The 27,924-nt window shown below is 42.6% G+C and overlaps 1 protein-coding gene across 2 annotated transcripts; it reads left to right on the top strand.

Moving 5' to 3' along the window:
- The first annotated feature begins 406 nt into the window (after positions 1 to 406).
- On the top strand, positions 407 to 27,924 carry LMNB1 (lamin B1). Of its 2 annotated transcripts, none has more exons than XM_079995584.1 (11): positions 407 to 477; positions 15,262 to 15,418; positions 16,867 to 16,992; positions 18,006 to 18,176; positions 19,823 to 19,948; positions 21,365 to 21,585; positions 22,281 to 22,506; positions 23,496 to 23,600; positions 24,484 to 24,603; positions 24,865 to 24,981; positions 27,242 to 27,924. In XM_079995584.1, the coding sequence occupies exons 2-11, from the start codon at positions 15,296 to 15,298 to the stop codon at positions 27,281 to 27,283; spliced, it is 1,377 nt and encodes a 458-aa protein (XP_079851710.1). In that variant the 5' UTR covers positions 407 to 477; positions 15,262 to 15,295; the 3' UTR covers positions 27,284 to 27,924. The 2 variants fall into 2 exon arrangements, with proteins under 2 accessions (XP_079851710.1, XP_079851709.1); XM_079995583.1 differs by lacking the exon at positions 407 to 477 and adding an exon at positions 2,465 to 2,883.

Below are 27,924 nucleotides of genomic sequence, written 5' to 3'. Positions count from 1 at the left end.
CCGGAACAGGTTACTTCTGGGTTTCGGTGGTTGAGCATGTGCAGAAGTGCTAAATCGCACTTCGTGCATGTGCAGAAGCGCTGAATCGCAACCTGCATGTGCGCAGATGTGCCGCTGCGGGTTGCGAACGTGCATCCCACATGGATCACGTTTGCAACGCGAGCGTCCACAGTATGTCAGGTGTACAGGACAGCTGTTGACAAATAATGTTAACAGTGGCTTATTGGAAGAGAACCTGCTGATGAGTTTTTGTTTTCCTTACGGGGATGATCTGCTCAGTATTGTCTTATAAATCTTGGTTCGTCTTGTGTCCATTGCCTCCAAGCGAAATGCCAAGAAACCTCCACCCGTTGGTCCTCTCTTCGTTGAGGCAAGGGGAAAGCTGTAGTTTTGCAGAAATGGAGTATATATTTATGGGGGGCAGAGGACCTGGCAGGCTGTAACGAAATGGCCACTTGCTCCCACTTTCCTGGCAAGGTAGGACAGGCGGGGAGGCACTCCCTTCACATGATTTCCTAAATCTGAATACATGTAATCTGAATTTATTTGCGGAGAAAAGGCAGGCCTTTTTTTTAGAAGGCTCCCCTTTTCCTCCTCAAACCTTGGAGCGCAGATTTAAAGGCCAGTTAGCACTGCGGCAGTCAAATATGTTTTCATTTTCTTTATGTTGTGAACTGCCCTGTGAGGTTCAGCTGAAGGGAAGTGTACAAACGTAAGAACTAACAAGACAGAGAGCAGCAAAAGGCATCCCTGTCAATGGAGAGGTGTGCGGCCAAGTTACTTTATCATTGTTTTTTATATTTATGATTTTCAGTTATTTCAATAGTTTTACTGTCATTTTAACATTTCGAAACCTGACTTCCTTCCTCCTCTTTGTGCCGTTCCTTAATTTATTTTATCATTTCCCGCCTATTCTAAATTAACTTCTTTTATTCATTGACTTTAACTATTTACTCTTATCAAACTGCTGGTTATTACAATAATCCTGCCAATGCCCTTGTTGCCGGGAATATTTCTTCATTCCACTTCTCGGGTGCCTGCGGAAGAACATCCCTGGCAGAAAAGGACAAGACCTTTTTTGTGTGTGTGTGTGTGTGTGTGTATATATATATATATATATAATGTGTGTGTGTGTATACACACACACACGTACATACTGTACACACAAACACAAATTTCCAGTTTTGCCATTTAAAATACTCATTTAAACATCCTTAAAATCATTGACTTCCCTTCTTCTCTTTCCATAATTCATTTTGCATATCATAAATCCCAGCCTATTTTACAAAAACTAAACCATTCAGTATTCCATTATTGTATCCATCAAAACGGGACGAGACCCTTTCGACGGGGCGCCTGAAGCGCTCACTTGTCTCCTCAAGGGCAGGGCTGAGCCCGCCTGTTTGACAACCTTGGCCTTCCCATGCCCGCATCTTGGACGCCACCCCGAGCCGGCCATCGCAGCCCCTTCGGTTCCCCTCAGAGTTTTCCCGCCGAAAGCCAACGGTCCGCGCGTTCAAACAGACCCAACGGAAGAGGATGCTTAACAGCGGCCAGGGGAAGTTTCACGCCGCCAGCCCTCACATATAGCCGGGAAGGACAAGTGCGTGTGCGAGGGGAAAGAAAAACAACACAGCGGCTCCTTCCAAGCGCTCCAGGGCCCGATAAACAAGCAGCCCGTCCGCCCGCTCCTTTCCTCCGCCTCCACAAGAGATGGCGGAGAGCGAGGGAGAGAAGAAAGGAACGTCGGCGGCCTAACCGCGCACGCGCACTTGGGGGTTTCAGCCGTGGGTGGGCGTGTTTGTGTGTGTGTGTGCGTGTGAGAGAGAGAGAGAGAGAGCGCGCGCGCGCGCCGCTGCCTCGCCGGCAGTTGAGGGTTTTGAATTTAGCGTCTAGACCTAGGCGAAGAGCCCCGCTCGGCGCCCTATTGGTTGAGCGCGGGTCACGTGCGGTGGGGGCATAGGCGAGCGGAGGAGGAGGAAGGGAAGAGAGGGAGGGCCGGCGCTCGAGCGCGCGACGGCCATATTGGTTCGGAGCAGAGCCCGCCTGTTTTGTGTGTTCTGCCCGGGGAGGAGCGGCCGGAGGCGGGATACGCGAGGCTGGTCGGGCGGGCGGCTCCGCTCCTTGCAGCAGCGCCGGGTCCCAGCTGAGCAGGAGCCGCTTCTCCTCGCTCCCTTTCTTTATTTGCTTGGACCATCCATTTCGCCTCAGCGAAGCACCTGCAGAGCCGCCTTCGTTTCTTTTCGCTCCTCCTCTCCCCCCCCCTCTTCTCCCTTTTTTCCCGCTCGCTCGCTTCCTCACCCTCGCGGGTTATTATTTTTTTGTTCATTCATTTGCATCCTCGGTTCGTTTCCTTTCGCGCCTCACTTTTCCCTCTCGCTGCTCGTTTGGCAATTTGCTTTTTTTTTTTTAACCTTTGCATTGCCGAGTTCTCCGCTTTTGAACCCCCTTCGGGCTCTTTTTTTCCTTCCTGCCTCCCCCTCTCCCCGCGCGTTTTTTGCGCGCCATGGCGGCGGCGGCGGTGGCGGCGGCCATGGCCTCGACGCCGTCGGGGCAGCGCTCGCGGGGCAGCGCGGCGAGCACCCCTCTGAGCCCCACGCGCATCAGCCGCCTGCAAGAGAAGGAAGAGCTGCGGGAGCTCAACGACCGCCTGGCCGTCTACATCGACAAGGTGCGCAGCTTGGAGATCGAGAACAGCGCGCTCCACCTCCAGGTCACCGAGCGAGAGGAGGTGCGCGGCCGGGAGCTCACCGGCCTCAAGTCCCTCTACGAAGCCGAGCTCGCCGATGCCCGGAGAGCCTTGGACGACACGGCCCGGGAAAGGGCCAAACTGCAGATCGAGCTGGGCAAGATCCGCAACGAGCACGACCAGCTCCTGGGCAAGTAAGTGGCCGAGGAGGAGACGGAGGCCCCCTCGATCTCTCGTCCTATCTTGGCTTCAATAAGAGTTCATAGAAGCCAATTCCTAGGGCTAGGCCCCCCCCCAATAAAATATGTGAGAGGGTTCCCCCCCCTCGCCCAAAGCTGATGGGCATTCAAATGTTGCGCGTGCACAACATCATGTGATTGTGTGAGGCGGGGCTCCCCCCCCCCCAATATGTCACTCCATTTGGCACTCGGTGTTTCAAACTCCCATTGTTCTGGGCGCGTTTTGCGTGCTGTTTCTGAGCTCTGGGCATAGCACTGCGCCTTAGATTTCCGATTAAAACTGCAGAGTGGAAGGAAAAGAGGAGCTTTTCCTGCCTCCCCACTTCCAAAGACCGGAGAAGAGACCCTCTTAAGGATATTAGGGGGGGTGGGCTAAACCAGGTGAAAAATGAACATAATATTTTAGCTGCCGTTCATTCATTTTCAGCACTGTATTCCTGTTATAGAAAGCATGTGCCCAGACATTCCGTTGTTGCGCCTGTAGCCTCGTTTTAAGGTGCCGTTTAGGTCCTAGTTTTCATATCCCACTTTCTAACACTGGCTGGCACCCTTGATGGGGTCATCAGGCCAGGAGCATGTGGCCTCTCTTGGTCCCCAAGAGGCTCCCTTCTCACATTGCACCACATGACTGAAGCGGACTGCCTGCTGGGGAGACCAGGGTCTGGGTCTTACTCCGCTGCTTGCATGTTGACGTCATAGACCCTCTTCCATTTCCTGCCTCCAACCCCACCCTGTCCCTTGGAATCTCCACACCATACTTCCTCTTGCCTTCTCTACTCCTGCTTGGGGTGGCCACCTTAGATTTGCGAGTCCCCAAAGCAGTTAATATAGGTCAGCATGGAACTCCTCCATGAAGCTCGTTTCATAAGAGGGTTTGATAACTTCCCCTCACTTTCATGTTTGGGGAGATACCATGTCAGTAGTTAGAATCATGCTATCTACGTAGAGATTTTGGTGTGAGAGAACTTTATTCATGTTTCCCCCTCGGCAACACTTTTCATGCTGTTTTATAGAGGTGCGCATGATGTTCGGTTCCTCCTTTCTGGTTCCTTCTGTTAATTTATTTGTATTTCTGTCCATGCATGGTCTCTATGCTCTATTTGTAAAGGTGAGCAGTAAAGTAAGAGCATGTTTTCACTTTAAAACAAGGCAAAACTTGAGCTAACAACAGATTCAAAATCCACATTTTACTCCATTGAGAGATGAGAATCAGGCATGGTTTGAGAGCGTGTTATTGTCTCCTCCTCTTTCCTCCCATTCATTTCTCGAGTAGTGAGCATATTAGTCTGACTCCTCTAGCTGCTGCCATGTGCTATAGCTAGTGTGGTAATATTTGAATGAATGAAAAAGAGGGCTGGGAGGTTTCTTCTTAAGAGCAGTTTCCGGCCTAACTGACAAGATGAGGTGTATGACACTGGGGTGGGCCATGTTTTCATCATCATTTCATATGTTCAGATATTATTATTATTATTATTATTATTATTATTATTATTAACATGTGATACTTATCTACAAAGTTGTCAACTTACACAATTTGGCTAACTTTTTAAATAGCTTATCTAAAGTGGTAGTCCCCCTTAGAGCTAAAATAGAAGGGGAAGTTTTTCTGTTTGCTTTTGTTGATTTTAGAAAAAAACCCCACAAGATATATTGCAACAACATAGGTACTTACTTGAAAGAGAAGCGTTTAATACGAATTTTTCCCTATTTTGGTAAGAGCATTCCTGTTCAAGCATTAACAATGCATGTGAGAATTGAAATCACTCCTATTTATGTTCATGTTACGTTTTTGAGCTTTGCAGAGCTGCCTACCTAAAGAAATGTGTGTAACTTTGGAAGAAGGCAGATTGCTCCTTTTCTCCAGTGCTCAGTTAATAATTTGGTTCATAACTCCATGGAACCTTTTCATTTTGTAAGCTTTCTGGTATTGGGTTTGTTCCTTTTGCCGGCTGGCTTCACTTCTTTGGAATGAGCAGGTGCTTGCTTGCACTGATAAGCTTGATTCATACACCTCCAGAGCTCTGCAGAGGAATGCTTTCAGGGGTGCCATCGAAGTTTTCCTTTAACAGTTGTGTGCTGTCAGTTTGCTGTTGCTTTGCCTTTTTATTTTTTGTTAATGGCATTCAAAATCGGTTTCTTAGGAAGCATTCACTTGCTTAGGAAGCATTCACAAGCTATTTCTTGTTTTTTAAAGCATTTTCAAATCTGGTGTGTGGCCATACACTTGGGGTGAGAAGACTTTTCTCCCCGTAGACCTCTGTCCCCCAGTCTTATTCTGAAACAGAATGGGCATAGTGGAGGGGTAGCAGAAAGACACTAGAAGTCTTGTTGCCTGCCATTTTCCCTGTTCTCTTCTCTGATCCCCCTCCCCAGCTCTGCGTTTCTTTGTTTGTTTGTTGGCAGTGTACAGCTGCAATCGTGTAAGTGAAATTGGGTAAGATGTATTTAATTATATGTTCTAAAAGCTTTTTAAAATTCATTTAGGACAATTTTGGATACCTTGAAAAAATGGTTCAGGTGTTGCAATTTTTGTAGTATATTTCACAGTGAAAAACTATGCAAAGTAATCATCTTTTGCTCACTTCATCATCAAAGTTGGCCAACTTCTGTATTCTTATGGCAGTACTCCTGGAATTACAACTCTGAGGGGGCAGTAAACTACAGTTCCAGAATTCTTTGAGGAAAAGAATGTACTGCAAATGTGCCTCTCCAGTGGCCTAGGAGAAGTAGAATGTTTTTGCCTGGTGCCTAACGATATGTAATGAAGGCACTAGGCAATGTTAGAAACTGGGATAGAAAAGCTAGGAGCCAAATGGCTTCTGGGATCTGGCTTGTGGGCACCAAAACAGAATGTCTAGGGGCGGGGGGGGGGTCGGCAACAATTTTTATTTATTATTTTGATAAGCATGAACTAATATGCAATTCACATAAGTGACACATTGTTAATACCACATTTTTAGCAGAAATTGTTGATACATGTTTAATATGGTGTTTACAATAAAAAAATTGGTACCATGCTTCAGTTTTCAAAACACACTACTCTTTATTGTGAAACTCGTTAACATATTGTCTATCCTTAACGTACACTTCAAGGCTCCATACATTTCAGTAATCCTTGCGTGACAGCCGGGGGGGGGAATGGCATCCAGACTTTTTGAGGTGCTCGCAAATGGAGAATCTTTAGGTGCAAAATGCTCCTGACACCCTTCTAATTTCAAACTCTGGTGCCAGGGGAGCCTCCCTGTGGAGATCATCCTGCAAACAGGGAGCCACTGCAGAAAAGGCCCTTTATCACGTTGCCACTCTCCAGGTGTCTTGTGGAGGGAGCAAAGAAGCGCCTCAGATGATGATTGGAACTCCTTGCGGTCTCTTTCTGTTTTTAATGCTCTGAATAATTTGGTATCATCGGAAAACCTGGTCAATTCACTGCTCACCCCAACTGCATTATATATATATATATATATATATATATATATATATATATATATATATAGTGGACACTCGGGTTGCAAATGTGATCCGTGCGGGATGCACATTCGCAACCCGTGTCTGCGCACATGTGGCTCGCGATTCAGCGCTTCTGCGCATGCGCAACTGCCGAAACCCGGAAGTAACGCGTTCTGGTACTTCCGGGTTTCAGCGGTCCATAACCCAAAAAAACGCAACCTGAAGGGGCTGTAACCCGAGGCATGACTGTACTGGTTCCAATACAGATCCTTGAGGGACCCACTTCTTACATCCTGTCCATTAAAGCCTACACTCTGCTTCTTGTTCTTTAACCAGTTACTGATCCATAAGAGGGTCTGTCCTCTTATCCCATGTGTTAAGATGACTTTGGTAAGGGACCCGATAGTAAAAGCTTTTTGAAAGTACCATGTATGCAATGTCTATTGGATCATCCCTGTCCACATATTTAAATTGGATAAAATTGCTGCAGTGGTTGCATTTTACCTGCTGACTGCCTTTGATCCATGATCTAAAAGCTTCTTCAAGAAGAAAGTTATGTTCATTTTGCTGTTATGCTTATGGCGTCCTTTGCATCTGCTTGCATGCTTTCCTTGATTCAACTTGCACGTTTGAACTGCTAACTGGTTTTTTAATGCTATAAATTAGAGTTCAAAGCTTTGTTGTCACCATATTCAAAGCTCTGTTTTACTAATTGTGCCTTCTCACCAACATTTGCTGTGGTATAATTTGTGGTGGGCAAGTTTTAAAGCTTGGGAAAAGCTACTTCTAAACATTAGTAATAGTCTCAGATAACAGTCTTCTGGTTTTGTGAGGTGCATTAGTATATATAAATATTTGAGAAGAAGAATAATGTGTCTAGCTGCTGCAGCTTAGGGACTTTGTCTTGCAGTGAGGAAAAGAAGGTGGTGCTATCATTCCTGTAGAGCCAGGTATGTATCTTTTTGTGTTAGGAGATACGTTGCACATCCATCATTCCATATGTGGTGGTAATGGAGTCATGAAGGATAAATTTGTAGAACCATCTATCTGTACACACACTCGTTAATTTTTTGCTGGGCACTTTCAAATTGACTATAGAGTGGTTGAGATAAAATTATGTTTTCATTTGTTGGCAGTAGAATAGGAGAATCCACAATATTAGGTTGGAGTTACGGTGTTCTGCTTTTGTGAAGACCATTGCTTGTGTCTTGGTGGTGGTTCTTAACTCTTGAGGCCATCTTTACTGAGTTTCTGTTGCCTTGCTCTTTTTATAATTAGGTTTCTATGTAGCAGTAACTTCTAGGGTTTTGTATAGCTGGGCTAAATTGTAAGGGTGAAATTAAGTGTGGGAATTATGCATGTGAAATGGCTTTTAATCCAGCAGAAGTGTCTGCTAATTAAAGAGATTTTTTATTACTTCTCAGTCCACTGCATTCTCTCCAATAATGTTCTAGATGGTTTTGGGGGACCCTCCTGTGGTAAGTGGCATGTAGAGGAGGGATGAAGAGGTTATCAGCAAAAAAGGCCTCTTTTCTTAAGTTAGCAGATGCCTCTGCTGCATTTTGCCCTAAAAATCATTACTTGAAAAAGCAGTGCATGGGTCCAGAAATGATTGCAGGAGGATGAACTCATTCATTCCTTCTGTCTTTAGATACAGTGGAAGAGTGCACCTTTGGGGTGCACATTGGAGAGTTACAGCGTCTGCTATGGCTATAGAGATCAATACAGGAGAGACATGTTTTATTGCAGCTGGGGCAGATGAAGGCATCTGGTTTCACTGCTACAGATGCGTCATGACATCTCTTCTCTCTGTGCTCCTCCAGCAGCCATTTCTCCTCTGGTCAGTGCTGTGGATACATGACCTGACTGTGTGTCTCCAGGCACTTCATCATTTGTCAGTCAATTCCAAAAAGAGTAGCTTTGTTAAATCTGTAGCACAATGAAGTTGAGAAATATTGTGCTTAACTATTGCCCCTTTTCTTGTTGCTTCTGTTCAAGTTGTACGCTTTCTAAATTACATTTATTCTTTTTTTAAATACCTGGAAAATAAACTAGTGCTGTGCACATGTTCGCTTGCCATAATTAGCTCTGAAGCATCTTATAGTAGAAATATGTGGTTTTCTGCCTAGTGACTGAATAGTGTAACTCTTGATATGGATTCTATTTCTCTGGGAACTCCAGCTTACCACTGAAAAGCTGGATTTGCAAATTGCTAGAGTAATTATGGTGAATGGGATACTTTGAGATCAAAGTAAATGTACATCTTTTGAAGGGACAGGAATTTCTGTGCGGACTACCCCCTTAAACCTTTAATAAACAGGCTTTTCCATATTAATGAAAACAAGGTTGGAAACTGGGGGTGGGAGGGATATCTTAAAGTGCCAGTAATTTGATTCTCATCTATTTGTTTTAAATCCTAAGGCCCTGCTTCTCATCTTAAGGCCTGATTTGCACATGATTGGCAAAAGCAAAGCCGTTTATCTAGTTCCAAGCCCCTGTGGGGTATTTAGATGTCATGTTCTAATTAATCAGATGGTGGTTGAGTTATTGTATTCCTACCTCAAAAACGAGTTGAAACTTTATTTATTTTTTTGCAAAGGTTTTGAGTTAGAAGCAAATTTTATGTGATTTAGAAGTAGGGCTTGGATTAAAGTACATCTGTGGTAACTCCTGTTTGAGCTGTGAAATGTGCACTTACACGTAAGTATAATACTTAATCACTGGTTCCTTTGTTACTTCTTATATTAGCTTATATTATATTATATTATATTAGCCAGATAAAATGCAGAAATCTGTGATTCCTAATTGTGGGTAGTGTGTTTTGACACATTTCTTAAGGTTGTATTCAACTTTAAGTAGCAGGTTGGCTTTCTGGAAGCTAAGAAGGGAAAAACCAATATTATGGAGAGCTGCTTTCTTCATTAATGTTAAGAACAATCTTGTATAAGCACTCATTTCTGGGTGAACTACTTAACTTCTGCTGTTAAAATGAGTAACAACCCAGTGAGAAAGACCCTTGTAAGAGATATTACTGTATACAGGTGAGCACCCTGGAGAACCATAGTGGCTCGTGAGAAAACCCACCTGAGATCCCAAAGAGGACCTCTTCGGGCTCTGGGAAGGATCTCCTCGCAAGCTGGAGGGGCAGTGGGGCTTTATTGAGCTGCTCAGCCTCACTTCCTAGCATCAGATGTGTCCCCAGAACCCAAAGAAGATCTCAGCGTGAGCTGGAGGGGCAGCAGGGCTTGCTCAGCTGATGCACTGGGATGCGGCTGCTGCTGCGCTACCCGGCACACAGTGTTAGAATCTGGGATAGAAAAGCTAAGAGCCAAATGGTTCCTGGGACCTGGATTGTAGATGCCAAAACAGAATGTCTATGGGCCATTTTGGGGGAGGGGGGTCGGCCACACTTTCTATTTATTATTTTGATAAGCATGAACTAATACGCAATTCACATAAGTGACACATTGTTAATATCACATTTTTAGCAGAAATTGTTAATACTTGTTTAATTTGGTGTTTATACTAAAAATATTGGTATCATGCTTCAGTTTTCAAAACACACTACTCTTTATTGTTAAACTCCTTAACATATTGTCTATCCTGCTCTGATGGTGTTTTCTGCTTGGCAGGGGGTTGGACTCGATGGCCCTTGTGGTCTCTTCCAGCTCTATGATTCTATGATCCTTATTGTATACTTCAAGGCTTCAAAGCACATATAGTTCAGTAATCCTTTAGTGTAAGCCAGGTGCAAAAAATGGCACCCAGACTTTTTTGAGGTGCTCGCAAATGGAGAACCTTTAGGCGAGAAATGTGCCTGGCACCCTTCTAATTTCGAACCCAGCCTGCACGTCAGTTGTTAGGCAGTGAGGCTGAACAGTTCAACAAAGCCCCGCTGCCCCTCCAGTTCACGATGAGATCCTCTGGGGTGAGTTTCCTTGCAAGCCAGGAGTGTGCTCGCTATTTCTGGATACCTGGCACCACGCATATGTGCAGTCACATACAAATAGATCACATGTAAATGGGAGTTGCCTGCATACATATAGCAGTAAATAGGGATGGATTTGTGTCCTTGGTAAGTGTATTGCCTATTACCCTTGTGCATTCTACTGTAGGAAACAGAAACCTAGCTGCTTGTTAATTGTACCTCAACTTGGCTTCATTCCTTGTGCTGCTACTGCATGATTTTGAATATGGTCAAAATAAGTTTGACAGGGTTGGAAAAGTGAAATGGATATGTGAAGTTCTGTGGTATAATACTTAATGCTTGTAAAATCTGTATTGGGTGGCATTACCTGAAACCAAATACATCCGTTTCAAATTGCTTGCAAGATTGTGAAATCTTGCCTAAGAGTAAATTGTAAAGCATGGTACTTTTGCCATTTAAATATTATTGTGGAAAACTAGTAACAGGGGCTTCTGTAATCTTCAGACTTTGTGTCTTAATTTTCCTCATATTATTTAAATGTTATGAAAAGTAAGTTTTAAAACAGTTAAATAAACTAGAACACAATTTAAAAAGAATATACTGCATGTAGTGCCAATTTCACATTAATCAATACCGTAGTGTTTGAAAGTTCTGTGGTGAATAAGTGTATAGACTATATTTTGGAACTACTAGGTTGAGGATTGCCACAAGAGAAACTCTTAAGCACACAGCTGCAGATGTGAAAGGTTGTACAGTATCTATAAGCTGTCAATCATTTACCGTATTTTTTGCCCTATAGGACGCACTTTTTCCCCTCCAGAAATGAAGGGGAAATATGTGTGCGTCCTATGGGGCGAATGCAGGCTTTCGCTGAAGCCTGGAGAGCGAGTGGGGTCGGTGCGCACCGACCCCTCTCGCTCTCCAGGCTTCAGGAAGCTATCTGCAAGTCTTGCAAGCCCGGCGGGAGGTCCTGCGGGCTCGCAAGGCTTGCGGGCAGCAGCCTGCAGCCCAAAAGCTCGGGGGACAGCGGGGAGGCGCAGTGCCGCCACCCGGCTATTCCTCGACCTGGTCTGGAGGCTGGCGGGGGGGGGGAGAAGCAAGCTTGCTTCTCCCCACCCCCGCCAGCCCCACAAGCTCGCAGGATAGCGGGGAGGCGGAGCGCCGCCACCCCGCTATTCCCTGACCTGGTCTGGAGGCTGGGGAGGGGGGAGAAGCAAGCTTGCTCCCCCCCCCCCGCCAGCCCCACAAATTTGGGGGACAGCGGGGCAAGCCGCTGCCCCACGGAGGCTAGAGAGGCTGTCCCTGAAGGCAGAAGAGGGAGACGGAGCGCTCCATCTCCCTCTTCTAGCTTGGGGATGGCTGCGCAAACCTGGGGGGGGGGGAATAAAAAATTTTTCCTTGATCCCCCCCCCCCAAAAAAAAACCTAGGTGCGTCCTATGGGCCGGTGCGTCCTATAGGGTGAAAAATACGGTAGCTTGCATAGTAAGATTGCCAGCAGCTAAGAGGAACAGAATCTTGTACAATTTTTTTTTCTGTTACTATCATCCAGTTCCAGGAACAGAAGATTTCTTTTAAGGAAATAACGTTTTTTTCATTCTTACTTTCCTGCTTCCATTTTTAAAAAAGGCGTATTTATGAAATTGCATTGAAAATCTACATCCCTATGGGCCTGTTATTAAGACAATGACTTGATTGATTCAGCAAGTGTTAAGTATAGTTCAGCTGGTGCACAGGGCAAGTGTTCAGAGGGTAAACATAGTTGAAACAGCTGTCCCAAGTCCATATTGCTGTGTTAAAGTTTGGACCTCAATAGGAGAGTTATTATAATCTGATTTAAATGAATGTTTCTCCCTCAGTTGCAATTCAGTCTATTATCCAAATCATCCCTTTTGCACATGGCCGTTGTACTGTTGGCACAATGATTATTTTCAGTGTTTGAATCCTTGCGCTTGTGAAATCAGACTATAGGTAGATGAAGCTCTTGTCTGTCATTTACTCTGATTCAGCATACAACTACTATCATTGTAAGCTTTTCAGTGATTTGCCAAATGTGCCATATGGTTACGGCAAAGTAAGGCAGCTGGGTCACTTCAAGTATTTACTGAAAACTGTCCAATTTGTCATGTGCCGGCCCCACGTGTTTGGTGTAACACAGTACTCAAATCAGGAGTTTTTGAACTTTCATGAATTTAATATGTCTCAGATACTCCTTGGCATACCTCACCCCCACTCCCAAATAGGACATGCATGTAGAGTGGCATTCTTTTCAAGATAAGATAGGTATACACTATCTGAGCTTTCTATAAACAGAGAATTTACCAGCTGGGTGACTGGGTCTCTGCCATGAGTGTCTATTTTGTATTGTTTTGATTTAAATACATCTGCTGTTTTTGTGTGTTCTAACTGTGTTTTTGCTGGTTTTATTGTACATCATCTTGAGCTGATGGTGTAAAAAGCCATTGATAACTAAGGACAATAATAATGCAGAGAGAAAAAGCTAGTAAATATTATTCTTTTAAGGTCATTGGTGCTGAATATTACAGCCTGTAATAATTAGGCACTATACGTTTTTAAAGGCTGTGCTTGAAATCCTAAAACTAAGATACTTTTCACTGTTTTTTTTATTGCCTTTTCACTTTTTAAAAGCATATATGGGGTAGGGGCGGGGAACAAACTTGGGTTCCCAGGAAAGAGAGAACAAATCACCATCTACATTACAGTAATTTACTGTTTTTTTGAATTGGGTGCCAAATTTAAAAAGCAGAGAAGTATACCACCAGCAGCAAAGGCGGACTCAAGAGTGCCCTTTGAGTGCACTCCTGATGCTTGGTGATTAATTTGCCCTACAGGATTACCTGTGCTGTGCCTGATGCCAGGTGATAACAGGTGGGCATAGTTCAAGCCAAATCATGTCATGGGCCCAATGGGGAGGCCTGGCAGACCTAACCCTAATTAGGCTCCAGACTGGAGGTTTCCTAGTACGGAACAGTGGCTCAGTGGCATATGTGAACCTAGCATCCCTACTGGTTTGTTTGGCCAGCAGCTGCCTGCTTCCTTTACATTCAGTCTAGCCCATTGAATTGCAAGCCCTAGCTGTGGTGAAATTGTAGTGGCCCTGAAACTCATGTTTTGCAAATAGTGTTGTAAAGGGTTTGAGACTACTTGCATTTTTACCTAGGAGACTCAGAAACTGCCCTTTACTAAGCCAGACCATCTTGCTCAGTATTCTGGAAACCCAGAAGGGTAATAGTAAGTAAAAGAAAAGAAACTCAGTTTTGTCCAAGAGGTAAACCAGGCTCCTGGTAAAAATGAATAAATGTGTGCGTTCTTAGTATTTTCCACCTCTTGTTATCTCTTCCGGGTCAGACTAATCAAATCACCTTCCTTGCTGAGAATGGAATTTCTGTTTCTTCTCTGTAGCCCGGACTCATCTTGGTGACAGTATTGAGAATAATGGATATTCCAGTTATGGGGTATGGCACCCCACAATAAGGAACTGCATTATAAAATCACACAGCTTTGATAGCTTTAGCTGTGAAGTAGTTTATAAATAAACAAATACATAAAAACCACAGTTGTACAACACAGCAAATAAGCAAATGCTTGGAAAAGTACTTGTTACATATAGAAACTCTCTAGTATGTTCTCATTAAGATGAGGATTTCATAAGCTGGCTTCCTATGAAATTTATGAAGGCCCACCTCAGTGTTTGCATTGGGAAGAATTGTGGTTTTTTTGGTCTCTGCTGCAGGCCTGCCCACCAACTTACGTACTGTTGGAGTAGCTTCCATTCTGGGGCCTGAAGGACCTCAAATCAAATCACTCTTCATCTAAGTTTTCTACCTAAGAGCTCTATAGATGTTGTGATTGTGTAGGACCAAAGAATGTGCAGCAAGGAGAGAGAAAATTATAGGTCATATCCAACCAAGTTTTACTCAGCGTAGACCCATTAAATTTATTCCAGTGGCTGTGAGTGGAGTTTTAGTAACTTGAGTAGCTGCTTGCCTTTTCCCCATGACTAGGAAAAGCACAGTAGATTGTACACATTTGTTCTGCTTATGTATTTTATTCAGGTCACAGAACTGTTTTCCTTGGTACATAATTTGGATTGTACCAAATTCAAAGTTTTTTGTAGATATGCTTTGGGCTTTTACTTTTTACAGTGCTAGTATCCCAGCTGCACAATAACAATTTTATGATGGTGCTAAAAGCAGTTGAGTGTGCTGAATAACTTGAATTTCAGGTTCTACAGTCATTCAGCAAGTTAATATTGCACTTTGGTTTTTCTCTATAAAATAGAGGCTATACTTAATCTTAGCATATCTGCAATCTTATTCTTCACTCTTTTGGTATAAAGTGCTTGCGTTGCAAAAATAGCTAACTGTTGTTGATTGGTTTATATATAGCCAGCAAAATCTTTATCGCTTATGAAAATCTAGCTATGTACTATGATAAAATATTAGTTTAGTGTTACAGTGGTACCTCGGGTTAAGAACTCAATTCATTCTGGAGGTCCGATCTTAACCTGAAACTGTTCTTAACCTGAAGCACCACTTTAGCTAATGGGGCCTCCCGCTGCTGCCGCACCGTCGCTGTGCAATTTCTGTTCTCATCCTGAAGCAAAGTTCTTAACCCGAGGTACTATTTCTGGGTTAGCGAAGTCTGTAGCCTGAAGCGTCTGTAACCCGAGGTACCACTGTACTAGTTCTTCACTAGAAATGATTACACAGAATAAGGCTTTTCTCTTCACATGGCTTATATATTAAGAACTGTAAGGATGAAGTAAATTACATCTCACCAGAGTTTCAGTCTTTTAGAAGATTTTCCATTCCCCACATCCCAGTGGAATCCAACTATAGTCATACAGCTCTTTTTAAGTTTCATCTTGCATTGAAGAAAATATTTGAGGCAACTTATTGAACTACGTTTTTCTGTTTTTTATTATTGTTGTTTTTAGCTATGCAAAAAAAGAATCTGATCTAAATGGAGCAATGCTTAAGCTTCGAGAGTTTGAAGCTGCTCTGAATGCTAAAGAAGCTGCACTTGCCACAGCACTTGGTGATAAGAAAAGCCTGGAGGTGGACCTTGAAGATTTAAAAGATCAGATTGCTCAGGTAAATATATAAGTTACTACACAATGTGCTTCTGGCCAGCTTGGAATAAGCAGCAACAGCATCTTACAAATGTGGCTACAGCTCGTTGAGTAGTTAATAATGCTCACTATTTTAATTAAAACAAAACTGGTGAGTGTGTTGAGAAATTACAGGGTGGGATCTGCACACCAGCGCAGATTTTGGGGCAAACAGGAGGCTACAATGGGGGGGGGGGGCGGGGAGGAAGGTGAAGTCTGTTCAACCTGAAGTCTATTGCACTTGTGCACTGTGACACCATAGGAAGCAACTTAGTTTCTCATAATAGCCTAGTTTGGATGTAATGATAATGGTTACTGTAATGTACAGTAGCCTAGATCTTATGCACTCGCACCTCAGCTGTTTTGGTGCAGCCAGGAGGCAATCAAAACCTTTAACTTTTGATTTAAATCAACTACAGTTTAGCATTGTGGTCAGAGTGTAAATTAGTTAATCCTAACTATTTTTATTTGAAGATCCGTTTTCCTAAACTATGGGTTGAAATTTACTTGTTTTGGCCAATCATTGCTAAGACCAGTATTTGACATTAGCCAGGTGCCAGGCGCATTTTGCAGCTGGCTTTTGACCACTTGCGACCACGTGAAGATTCCTGGGCGCCAGCATAACACCTGGCATATCCACCATCTGGGGATCATTGAATGGACTGTTTTCACACATTAAGACCCCATCTTGTAGAATTGAATTAGATATATATTATCTGCACAATCAGAATGAATTTCTGGAACCAGATTACGTTTTCTGTGCACCCTGAGCAGGAACAATCACCATTAAGAAAAAGAGGTTGGAATAGGCCAGTATATATGTGGACTGTTGCTGAATCAACAGTCTTCTTTAAGTTCTCAATGCTCTTGACCTAGCCCAGAGTCGTCATCTGAACTAGCCATATGTTTAACTGATAATCACAGTCACTCCATTTGAACAATAAGGCTATAGAGCTGTCTTGCCCCAAAATGGCAACTAGACATTCCATTTTGGTGAGTGTAACCTTGATTTAAGGGGAGCTATTTGGTGCCTAGTTTATATATGCATTTTTCACACTGGCTAAGACTAACTGTGGCTTGTCTGGGTTCACATATAATACTTATCTAATGTTAGTTTGGAACTGAAGCAAAAACCTCCCAGCTCTTTATGCCAGGTGCAAAGGGGTGCAGTGTGTAAGCCCCAAGACTTGCTGTTGCTTGTTCCCATGATGATAAACCAAACAACAGTATGTGAGACATTGTGGATCAGTAAATGAGCAGTACTTAATAAAGAGTGAACTTAACTTCAGTGCATCAAATGTGCTTTATTCTATAATTGGCCAGCTTTATGAAAACTTTGCCAGATGGCACTTAATTTTTACTTGTGATATTTTTATGTGATATTTTATGCTGGAATTGTGTTTTTGCTAATTTGTAATTATTTCTTTTAAGCTTGAAGCCGCTTTAGCTGCTGCTAAGAAGCAGCTCGTGGATGAAACTTTACTGAAAGTGGATCTTGAAAATCGCTGTCAAAGTTTGATTGAAGATCTGGAGTTCCGAAAAAATATTTATGAAGAGGTAATATAGTTCAGGTTCTAAGGTAATGTTATGCAGTGACAAGCTAGTGTGCACCCTGGCTTCAAATCAGGTCTCTGTGTCTGCCTCCAAGTAGTGATAGATGGATCAGTCTATTTCTGATCTGTGTCAATTTTGCACATGTGTGTCTTCCAAAGTCTGTCCTGTTACAGCACTAAACTTCGATTTTAAAAACCACAACACAAATTGGTGTTTTTGAACTTAAATATGGATGTGTGCTGTGTCTCAATGTATGTATTTCTAAAGGTGATTTATCCTAAAATACATGTTTTATACATTTTGGTAAAAGTTTTGAGTGGAGAACTATCGTAACATTTGGGAAAGCATGCTGTCCGAAGGATTATTGTGTTTTGATCCATGTATTAGTATGGGAAGTGAGTATAAGGTCAGTTGCTTATAAAAGCAAACCAAATACATTTCTCCATCTTTACTTCAGACTCTCCAAGACTGTGGGTTTCTCAGCATTGCTTCCAATAAGTGAAGGAGGAGATATGCCCTCCTTTTTCTCTACCTGAAGCATCTCCAGCTATTTCCTGTGCCAGCCCATTGCCCTAGCTTACATGGCAAAAGGGGGTACTTAAGAGACATGGCCAGGACTGTTTACTTAACAGAAGAACTGGTTTGACCTTTTTAGCAATATTCTCAGATCCAGTCTTACAAATAAAGAACCCTAAGACTGGAAGCTATCCCAAGAGGATACCCATTCTAATCCCCAATCTCATAACAGTAATATATTGGAGCACATTTAGTAAGAAGATTGGGGAGGGGGGCATCCTCGTAAAAGTGGCATATCCAAAAAATATATTTGGAGTATTTATCTTAAAAGCTGAGCCCCAAGAAACCTATTTAAGCGAGACTTTCCTTCTTATCAGTACACAAAGCAATTGCAATATAGCTGGAAAGCCAATGGGGTCATACTTTATTTAATATGCCATCCTTGCTTTTCTTTGCTTAGTGAAATTGTGTTATTGAAAAGTAATGTTATTCCTCCTTAGGAAATCAATGAGACAAGAAGAAAGCATGAGACCCGTCTTGTTGAGGTGGACTCCGGGCGTCGGATAGATTATGAGCACAAACTTGCTCAGGCGCTTCAAGAAATGAGAGAGCAGCATGATGTGCAAGTGAAAATGTATAAGGAGGAGCTTGAAGAGACATACCATGCCAAAGTATTAATATTTACTCTTGCATATAATAAAATCCTGATAGTTGTGTTACAAAAACTTTGTCTGAGTAATTGAAATAGAAACTGTTTCTGGATGTTAGCTTAAATTTCATTTCTTCTAGAGATTGATAGGTAGTAATGGGTTAAACACCAGCATTCAAAATAGAAATTTCCTTTAACATGAATGCTCCTTTTAAAAACAAAACTTATTTTGAACTAGTGTAGCTGTAGCGAATAAATCAACAGATTTTTTTTTAATCTGGGCAAAGAAGCAAAGTGGAATATATATTCAAGTCAAGAAGGGTGCATGTTAACATTTCAGAAAAGCTTTGCTAATGTTAAAGATGAGTTACTGTAGACAATTGGAATGTTTGAAGAGCCGGGTGTTTTCTTATAGTCAACCTGGGGCTGCAGGCTTCCCTGTGTTGTACTTGACTGATCTAGTACAGAATGAGCTGTTCGGAAACCACTTGCTTAAGAAAAGGTAGTGCGGGCCCCCAACATTTAATCAGTGCAGCCAGTGTTACTGCTAGTCGTCCATATATGGCCAACATTCCAGGCTATCCCATTTCCTTGTCTTGTGCATCCTACTTAGTTGCAGTTGAGCTGAAAGGGCCATGGCTATGCCCCTAAAGACTCCTGCTCGCATTTGTAGATTTACTTCTATGGGGATCCTGAAGGTCTTAACATGGTGAATAACAGTGGTACCTCTGGTTGCGAACGGGATCCGTTCCGGAGGCCCGTTCGCAACATAAGCAGAACGCAACCTGCGTCTGTGTGGGTCACGATTCACTGCTTCTGCGCATGCACGTGACGTCATTTTGAGCGTCTGCGCATGCACGAGCGGCGAAACCCGGAAGTATCCCTTTCTGGTACTTCCGGGTCGCCGCGGGATGCAACCTGAAAATGCTCACCCTGAAGCAAATGTAACATGAGGTATGACTATAGTTGTTTTTCCAAGACGGAGTCATTTGGCCATTAAATGAATTTCCTTCTTACTGTGTTTCTTTCCTTCATATGTAGCCTTAAAACTTAGCTAGCCCCAGAAGGCATTCTTAAGATACTGTCTGTTAATCTTTGTGCTGGCTTGTGAAGCTGTACTTCATTGCATTGGAAAACTTGCAGCTGTAGTATAGCTGATGTGGATTGTTTTCTTTTAAAAGCATTAAGCAACAACACCATTACCTTCAACTAAATTGAGTTCACTTGTAGCTGTATGACTCTGAACAGTTTTGGATCACTGTTGAAAGTTATTGAGGAGCCATTCTATAAGTTCAGAAGGTCACTTTGATGGTTTTTCTAGTAAATCTTTGCATTCCTTTGAACATTATTTGCTATCTTAGTTCCTTTGCTTATTAAATGCTTCCATATTTAGTTGATAAAAGAGTTGAGGAAATGGCACGTGGCCTAAGGGGAAAATAAGGATAAAAGAATCTGAATATTTTTTGTGGTTGGAGGGGTTGTCCCGGAGAAATACTACATATGTTCTTAGCTGTCAGATTTTCAGGAAAGCCTGCATGACAGGTTTCCTGTATTACACGCAATGTGCGCCTTACTTAATGTTGTTGCAGATATTTTAAAGTACAAGCACTTGCTTCTCTATTTGTTGGCAGACCAAATGTGGAGTGTGTTCTGCTTGTTTTCCTGCAGCTTGAGAACGCCAGACTCTCTTCTGAAATGTCTAGCTCTGCAGCCAACACTGTCAGAGAAGAACTCATGGAAAGTCGCATGCGCATTGACAGCCTCTCTTCCCAACTGGCTAATTTGCAGAAAGAGGTAAGGGATTCCACAATCCTGTCTTTATCACCTTAGTAGCAGGTAAGTACTTCTCAGATATTTTATGCATTACATTACAAGTAGTTCAGTGGTTTTCCGGGCTACTGTTGTGTGTGTTGTACTTTAATCTTTTTATTCTTTTTTTAAAAAAATCCTGCGTTTGAAATAGACTGGGCCAATTTGTTGTCCATTTTTGGGTCAATTCCACCTTTTGTTCTCCTCTTGATTTATGAAACTTTTACTATCGTTAAGTCTGACTCCATTGTATTGATTTCCAAAAATGAACAAGTGCTTCTTTTTGGACAAGAGGAATTCATTGTGTGTTTGTGCTATAATTCTGCTAGAGCATAGAATTCAGTTTCCTAAGATTCTCAACTTTCATTTCTAATTTTTAAATAATAAACAGTGTTTTTGGCCCTTATGTTTATGAAGATATGCTGGAACGTTTGTAGGGAATACCCAAATTTTGGGTGACTTTGTTGGCCAACCAAAAACTTGTCACTAGGGCATGCCCAAATGAGTGGGGTCTTCTCCCTGACCTTATGCTCTATCTTTGAAACATAGCACTTCAGAAACAAACAGAAACTCCTCTATTGTTCCTCTCCAACTTGGCACTGGGGAGGGGTGGATTTGTTTGTTTTTGCCTGTCACTTGGTGCTGCAGCCCCCAAAGTCAATCTTAGTCAGCAGAGCCTGGTTGACTTTTGTCACCATGTCAGGATAGGAGAGTGAAATTGATAAACAGTAGTGATATGTAGTGATACCTCAGAAGATTAGAGGGGTCCAAACATGATTTGCAGTGTCTGGGGTAGGGCTTCAGGCTCCTCCATAGCCCCTTCTTATAACTAGTAAAATAAAAATGGTCCTTCATAGCCCCCTCTTATAACTAGTAAAACCCAGATATTTATGCAAGCTTGCTATATGGGTTGCAAAATTGAGATTATTTTGGTTCACTTTCCATTTTCTGTTCAGTGTGCACAACATCACTGAATATGATCAGTTACATCTTAATGCCATTCCCTTTCTTAAACCATGCCCTTGCCCTTTGCGTAATATGCTAGCAAATGAGAAAATATAAGAAGTGCTGCAGCTTGTCTGTGTTCCAGTAATGAGCCAGTTCTGCAATTGTTCAGTGACTTGCCAGATTTATTCTTGCCCAACATAGGAAGTGTCTGTACGTGTGTGTGTTCTTTTTGTGCTTTTGTTCAAAACAGATTCACAACCATAGACATCAGCTTTGTCACTTTAAAATATGAAGCAATAGACACAATACCTTGCACAACAGGCAATTTGTATTAAAAACAGGAATGTAACACTTGTGTAGCTCTTCATATTCATTCTACGTCTTTGAATATTGGCTTTTAGAAATTAAAATTCCTGAAGTTGGTGTCTGTGCATTTTTTATTTTATTTTTTAGTCTAGAGAATGGCTAGAAAGGATGCAAGAACTGGAGGATATCCTGGCTAAAGAAAGAGATAACTTTCGCAGGGCACTGTCTGATAAAGAGAGAGAGATGGCAGAGATAAGAGACCAAATGCAACAGCAGTTGAGTGATTATGAACAACTCCTTGATGTAAAATTGGCACTTGACATGGAGATCAGTGCATACAGAAAGCTCTTGGAAGGTGAAGAAGAAAGGTAAGAAATAGTTGTCATTTACAGGAGACTAGAAGTTATCTTAAAGATTATGCACTCCAACTACCTGCCCAATTACTCCAGTCACACACTGTCCACGTCTAAGGAGGGGGAGGGATATTGGCCACATGTGAAGAGCAAAATGTTTTGACAATTAGAGATGAATGATGGAAAGAGCTTCTCAGTCAAGTGTAAAACTTTTTTCCAGTCGCTGAATGTGAACACTAATATCTCTCCAGGTATATAATGTCTTATGAAGTAGAAGGCAATTAAATTAGGGTTTATAGGTATATCCAGCCAAGCTACTCCTCTTATGCTTGGTGTTTTGCAAGGTAAATATTTTCTCTTGAAGTTTTAATGGTTGATTTAAATGTTGCTCTTCACCCTGGGCACTCCCAACTGAAATAGTATAATAATAATTTTAAAAGAAAACTTAATCCCTCATTCCCAGGCCAACCCTATCCTTGAAAACCCTTAGTCCCAGCCCTGGTTCTTCCCACCCACTCTAAATGGTGGGGAAATAATCCAAAATGCACATACTTGCTTGAAATCCAACCTTGCAGGTAATTAATATACTCAAAGTAATTATCAGAGTTCACAAAACATGTTACTAATCCATGCTGCCTGAGGAGGAGAGAGATGAAAGCACACTTGAAAAATGTATGTTGATTGGTTTCCTTTTTTCTCTTCTTCCACAGATTGAAACTTACTCCCAGCCCATCTTCTCGTGTGACAGTCTCTCGGGCCTCATCCAGCCGCAGTGTGCGCACAACCAGGGGAAAGAGGAAGAGGGTTGATGTTGAGGAATCTGAGGCCAGTAGTAGCGTTAGCATCTCTCATTCAGCTTCCGCTACTGGAAATATCTGCATTGAGGAAATAGATGTAGACGGGAAGTTTATCCGCTTGAAAAACACTTCTGAGCAGGTATGGAAACCTGAATAATCAGATGAGGTGGTTAAAATGTAGATGACGTTTCCCTGGATGACTGGAGAAAGAAGCAGCAACAACAAACAAAGGTTCTCCTGTGACTGATAACTTGTCCTGCAAGTCTTGAGAGTGGTTTAAGAGTGTAGAACTCTTAAATGGTCTTACAAGATGTGCCCCAGGTGACACAATAAGGGTTGCATAGTGATAGAGTTGATAGAAAGGGTTAGAGGGCATATCTATTTCACCATCCTCCCCGTGTTTTGAATGGCTTAACGTTCAAGTGTATTTAATGACTTAAATGGTAAGGCAGCTACTTGGACGTTCCAGGGATAGTGCCTAAAGCCAAAATCATATCTAGTTAAAACAAACTGGGTGGCATGGCAGGTGCGATTGCCAAAGCCCTCCCCCCTCCAGATGCCCCCCTCTTTCCACCCCATTTTTAATTAATATTTTTGCCAAGCACATTAAGCTGAATGCGCACATGTTAAATGCATATAACTTGCAAGTGCACTGTAGTGACATCCTATACATGGATATTCAGAAGTACGCCCCATTGAATTAAGCAGGACTTCCTCCCAGGTAACCATATATAGTCAAAGTGGGGTACCTCTAGCCTGCGGTCTTAATTATGCCTACCAGAGCATTTTGTCCCAAGCCATGTGCATTTGTCCTACATTTGACATACCGGTATCTGGGGGGGGGGAGGGAGGTAAAAACCTTACTAACTGAAAGGGATGCCTCCAGGCACTAGCAGTTGGCAAAGCCCTTTTCAATGTGCTGTGCAAGATCACAAATGGATTTCTGAAGACCCCTGCAGGCAAAAAAGGTGATGTCAGGTGATTGACAGGTGGGCAGCCTGTCTGTGTCAAACTTTGCTCATAAGGGGTCAGGTGGGGATAAAAACAACCTGGTTTATAAGACTGCAGTCTTAATGTTCAGAAATAAGTACATAATTGCTTGACATGAAAACACCTGCTTTTCTTTAGGACCAACCAATGGGAGGTTGGGAGATGATAAGGAAAATAGGAGACTCTTCTGTCACTTACAAATATACCTCAAGATATGTGCTGAAGGCAGGCCAGACTGTTACAGTAAGTGAAGCCTACTTTTTGAGATATCAAAATGTAACTTGGGATTAGCGTTGGAAACGTGCTTAGGGTCTAACGTGGGTTCTTTGGTAATTGCTGCTACTGCTCCAATCTAGGTGTATGTATTTCATTTTCTATTAAGGACTCTCAGTGGCTTCCTAAAGAGTTGCAAACATTGTTTACACACAGTGATCCTAGTAAATTCATCTCTTGAAAACCCTTTGGTGGAATAATAGGAATATGGTGGTGGAATATTTATATGGTTGGAACAGAATGAGCTTTTAACCTTTTCCCTGTGCCAGTCTCGGTATGTTTCTCTCAGACTTGGGCTGTTTCTTCTACTGCCAGGCTTTCTGGTGCTGAGCCTGGTTAGAAGCAAAATGTAAAAGGTGGAGATGGGTGGGTTTGTCACTCCTCCCCAACACCAGTTTTCCTTTGTCAGTATTTTGAGGGAAACAGTAACTCCTGCTTAGCAAGTGATGCTACTTTGCACTTAGGCACCTCTAACTGGAAAAGTTTGGAAAGCTCTGGTGTGAGCCATCTAACCTGCATCCATGGCAATTACAGAACTCTCCAGAAAGCTGTGGGTCCTGGGTCTGTTTTGGAAGGGCATGACTCCACCCTGCAGATATCTGCATTATCTACAGATATTGCAAATAGGGTGCAACTTGTATGGTGCTCTATAAATCGCTTTTTATAAAGTTCAGTTAAGAAAATTTAACTCATTACAAATGCAGTTATTATGGATCAATCCCTTTAAGCTGAATGTTTTTGTCTAGGTCTTCCACCATTTATTTGCTTCCAGAACTATTGCTGTAGATAGAGCTTGCATAATTCTTTTCTGGAAGACGTATTTTAATCCTTGACATATCTTTCCCTTTCCCAGATATGGGCTGCTAATGCCGGAGTAACAGCCAGTCCTCCTTCTGACCTCATCTGGAAGAACCAAAACTCTTGGGGCACTGGCAAAGATGTGAAAGTTGTGCTGAAAAACTCTCAGGGAGAGGTAATGTTGGAAACCTGGCTAACCTCTGCTCATCACAAACTAATTTGTATAATGAGAATAGCCCCCAAAGTGGAACAGAACTGTACTTTTTGCTTGGATATATGGTGTACTGGTACATGCCACTAGTACAGTCTGTGTCAGATTCTAGATTCACAACAGTCATAGTAACATCCAGCAAATGGTCACTAAAAAATGCAAGATAGCTTAACATTACCTTAATGTTGCAAGCACTGAATAACTGAACAGCTGCATCTGTTACAGGAAGTTGCTCAGAGAAGCACCGTCTTCAAGACAACTTTACTTGAAGTTGAAGAAGTCGAGGAAGTAGATGAAGAACCAGCTGAAGCTGTAGAAGAAGAGGATCTATTCCACCAGCAGGTATCTTATAACTTACTCGCACTGGTATGCTTTCGAACTGCTAGGTTGGCAGGAGCTGGGACAGAGCAACAGGAACTCACCGCTGTCATGTGGTTTTGAACCTCCGACCTTCTGATTGGCAATCTCAAGAGGCTCAGTGGTTTAGACCACAGTGCCAACCGCTCCCTGCAACTTAAATAGTGATATGGAAAATAAACCTATTTCCGTAGTGACCTTGACAGGAGAACAATCCAGGTAATTGTTTTTTAAAAATCAAAATATCGGTATTTGGAAGAATTCTGCAACTCTTTCATATTCCCACAGTGAAGTAAAGTTATGTCCATAGTAACCTTCTGTGTATCTAAAGGTCTTAATATGTAGCAATTTTAGTGGCTACTATGAAGTACCGTAGTTTTCGCACCAAAACACGCACTTTTTTGCTCCTAGAAAGTAAGGGAAAATGCCTGTGCGTGTTAAGGAGCGAATGCACGGATCGGAGCCATGGCTGCCGTCAGTCAAGCAAAGCGGGAGCCGCTTACACACTCTAGGAGGCTCTCGCTTTGCTTGCTTTAAAGCGACCTGGAGCCGGGGAGGAGGGAGGGAAGGAGAGCCATGGCAGCAAAGCGGGCAGCAGCCGCTTACACGGGAGGAGGGACAGACGCTAGCAAAGGTCCGTGCGCTCTCTAAACAGAGCAATGAGGCTGCAGAGGGACGGCAGGAAAGATAAAATTTAAGCAACCAGCAGCAAAATAAAACCAACCTCGAGCTCTGAGCCACGCAGTGAAAACCAGGAAGTTAAAAAAAAAAGGCTGGGGATGAGGGAGAGGGGAAAACTTCGCAAATCCCCCCCCCCCCCCCCCCCGCTGAGAGGGAGCAGCTTGTTTTCAGGCAGGATAGATTCGAGCATTGTCTGGGTCCTAGTGCCCCTACCACTTTTTTGTGCTCCATTCTATTGCTGCTGGTGGCTGCTTATCACTCAGGCTACAAGGAGGAGCGCTTTTACACAGCTAATGGTGAATCCCCTGCAATCCAAGTCCTCCTCACTTGCTCAAATCTATTCTGCCTCAAAACAAGGAGCGGAAGGAAAAGGCTGCAAACTGTTAAATGGAAAAAAACCCAGGCACAGGGCAAGTACCTTAAGTATACCTTTAAAGCAACAGTGCTCTTTCCCTCCCTCCTCCCCGCTCAGCTCGCCGAAAAGCTCCTTCTCCACGCGTGCTCCTTGTCCCTTGAGTGCTTTTCCTTCCCTCCCCACTTAAAACGTGGTTACAAAGCACGGATCCACATGGATCCTCAGGATTTTTGCATTGGGCTACCCCAAACTCACCATCAGATCACATGTCTGTGGCCACAGCATGAACCATAAAAATCATGCACCCACTGTTTCGTTCAGAATATTTTTTTCTTGTTTTCCTTCTCTAAAAACTACGTGCGTGTTATGGTCAGATGCGTGTTATAGAGCGAAAAATACGGTAAGCATTATGTGAGTCCCAAGCAGAGCCCAAAGGTGGGGAACCTAGCCCTCCAGATGTTATTGGGCTAAGTTTCATCAGCCCCAGCCAGGGTGACTTAATGGTCAGGGATGATGGGAGTTGTAGTCCAAACAGGAGGACCATGGGTTCCCCATCCCTAACATAGGCTCTCATTGGTAATTTGAGAATCTCATGGCTGCAGAGACACTGATGTGCTAGAGAACATGTGGGCCAACTCTGGCTAAAAGGGCTGAAACTAAATTGTATTGCTGATCACAGCTTTAAACATGCATGGCTTGTATTGCACTAAATCAAAATCATGGCCTAGAGCTGTGGCAGGCAATATTCTGTTTAACTCATTGTGCAGCCTACACTTTTATACCAAGCATTACATTTTGAAACTTGACTTTCCAATATTGTGGAAAGCAGTGGTTTTGGTTCCTCTCTCAGCAAGATTTCCTTGCTCATCAGCCATGAATTTAGAATGTACTGGTAGTTATCCTTTTCACATGAACTCCTGCTCAAGCCCTTCAAAGGTTTCCATCCCTGAACATTGTTCATGCTGGCAGGGACTGATGGGAGTGAACAATATCTGAAGAAAGTACATGTTCTCCACCCCTGGCTCAAAGTGTTTCCTGCTTGATAAAACATGTGCCCATGAATTTGTCCACAAACAGTTCCCATGACAAAAAGCTCAGTGAAGAAGGCAGACTGTTTCAAACAGTTCATCAAACTACAATTATTGAAAGATACTTAAAATGTCCCTACTTTAACCTTAATTAAAGCTGTCTTTCCTCTCTTTAAAACAGGGAGATCCACGAACAGCCAACAAAAGCTGTGCAATCATGTAAACTCGTCATCTGTTTATCCTCAGTTATGTTAATCCCTTCCTGCAGAGGAGAACCTGCTTGGAAGCACAATATTTTTGTATTTCCTTTTGTGAATTTTAAAGCTGTGTCTGGCCTTAATTTCATTTGTCACAGAGATGGAACTTTTTGTAAGTGAAACCCATATATATAGCTTTTTGAAATGTGAAATATTGACACTGAATAATGTACTGTTTTTCAAAAACAGCCCTCATTTTTATGCTGGTCCTTTTCTAATATCTTCCTTTAAGAATAATAAACTACTGTGTGGGGGGTTTGTTAGTTAGATTAGCCATCTACTCTTTGTCCTTTTACATTATTAGATTTTTTTTTTTGAAGGGGAAGTAAAGGGGCACTCAACAAAACCTTTTGTACTGAAAACTTTTGTATTTTAGCTATCAGGTTATACAAGTTTTACTTGGAACATTTGTAAAGAACATTATCCAACAATTGCATCATAAATAGAAGGATGAAGGATTCAATAAAATTTGTTTGCTAGTTTTGCTTCACTTAGAAACTTCACCACAAATCAGGCTTATGATAATGTGTTAGGTGTGTTTTTTAAATTCTAGTGTAACCTGCATACCTTTTCATGTCAAATTAACAAATAAAAGTTACCTTAAGAA

Source organism: Podarcis cretensis, assembly GCF_951804945.1.
Source record: "Podarcis cretensis genome assembly, chromosome: 11".
NCBI lineage: Eukaryota > Metazoa > Chordata > Lepidosauria > Squamata > Lacertidae > Podarcis > Podarcis cretensis.
Note: the sequence above shows the minus strand (reverse complement) of the source record. Positions and strands in the feature narration are given on the sequence as shown.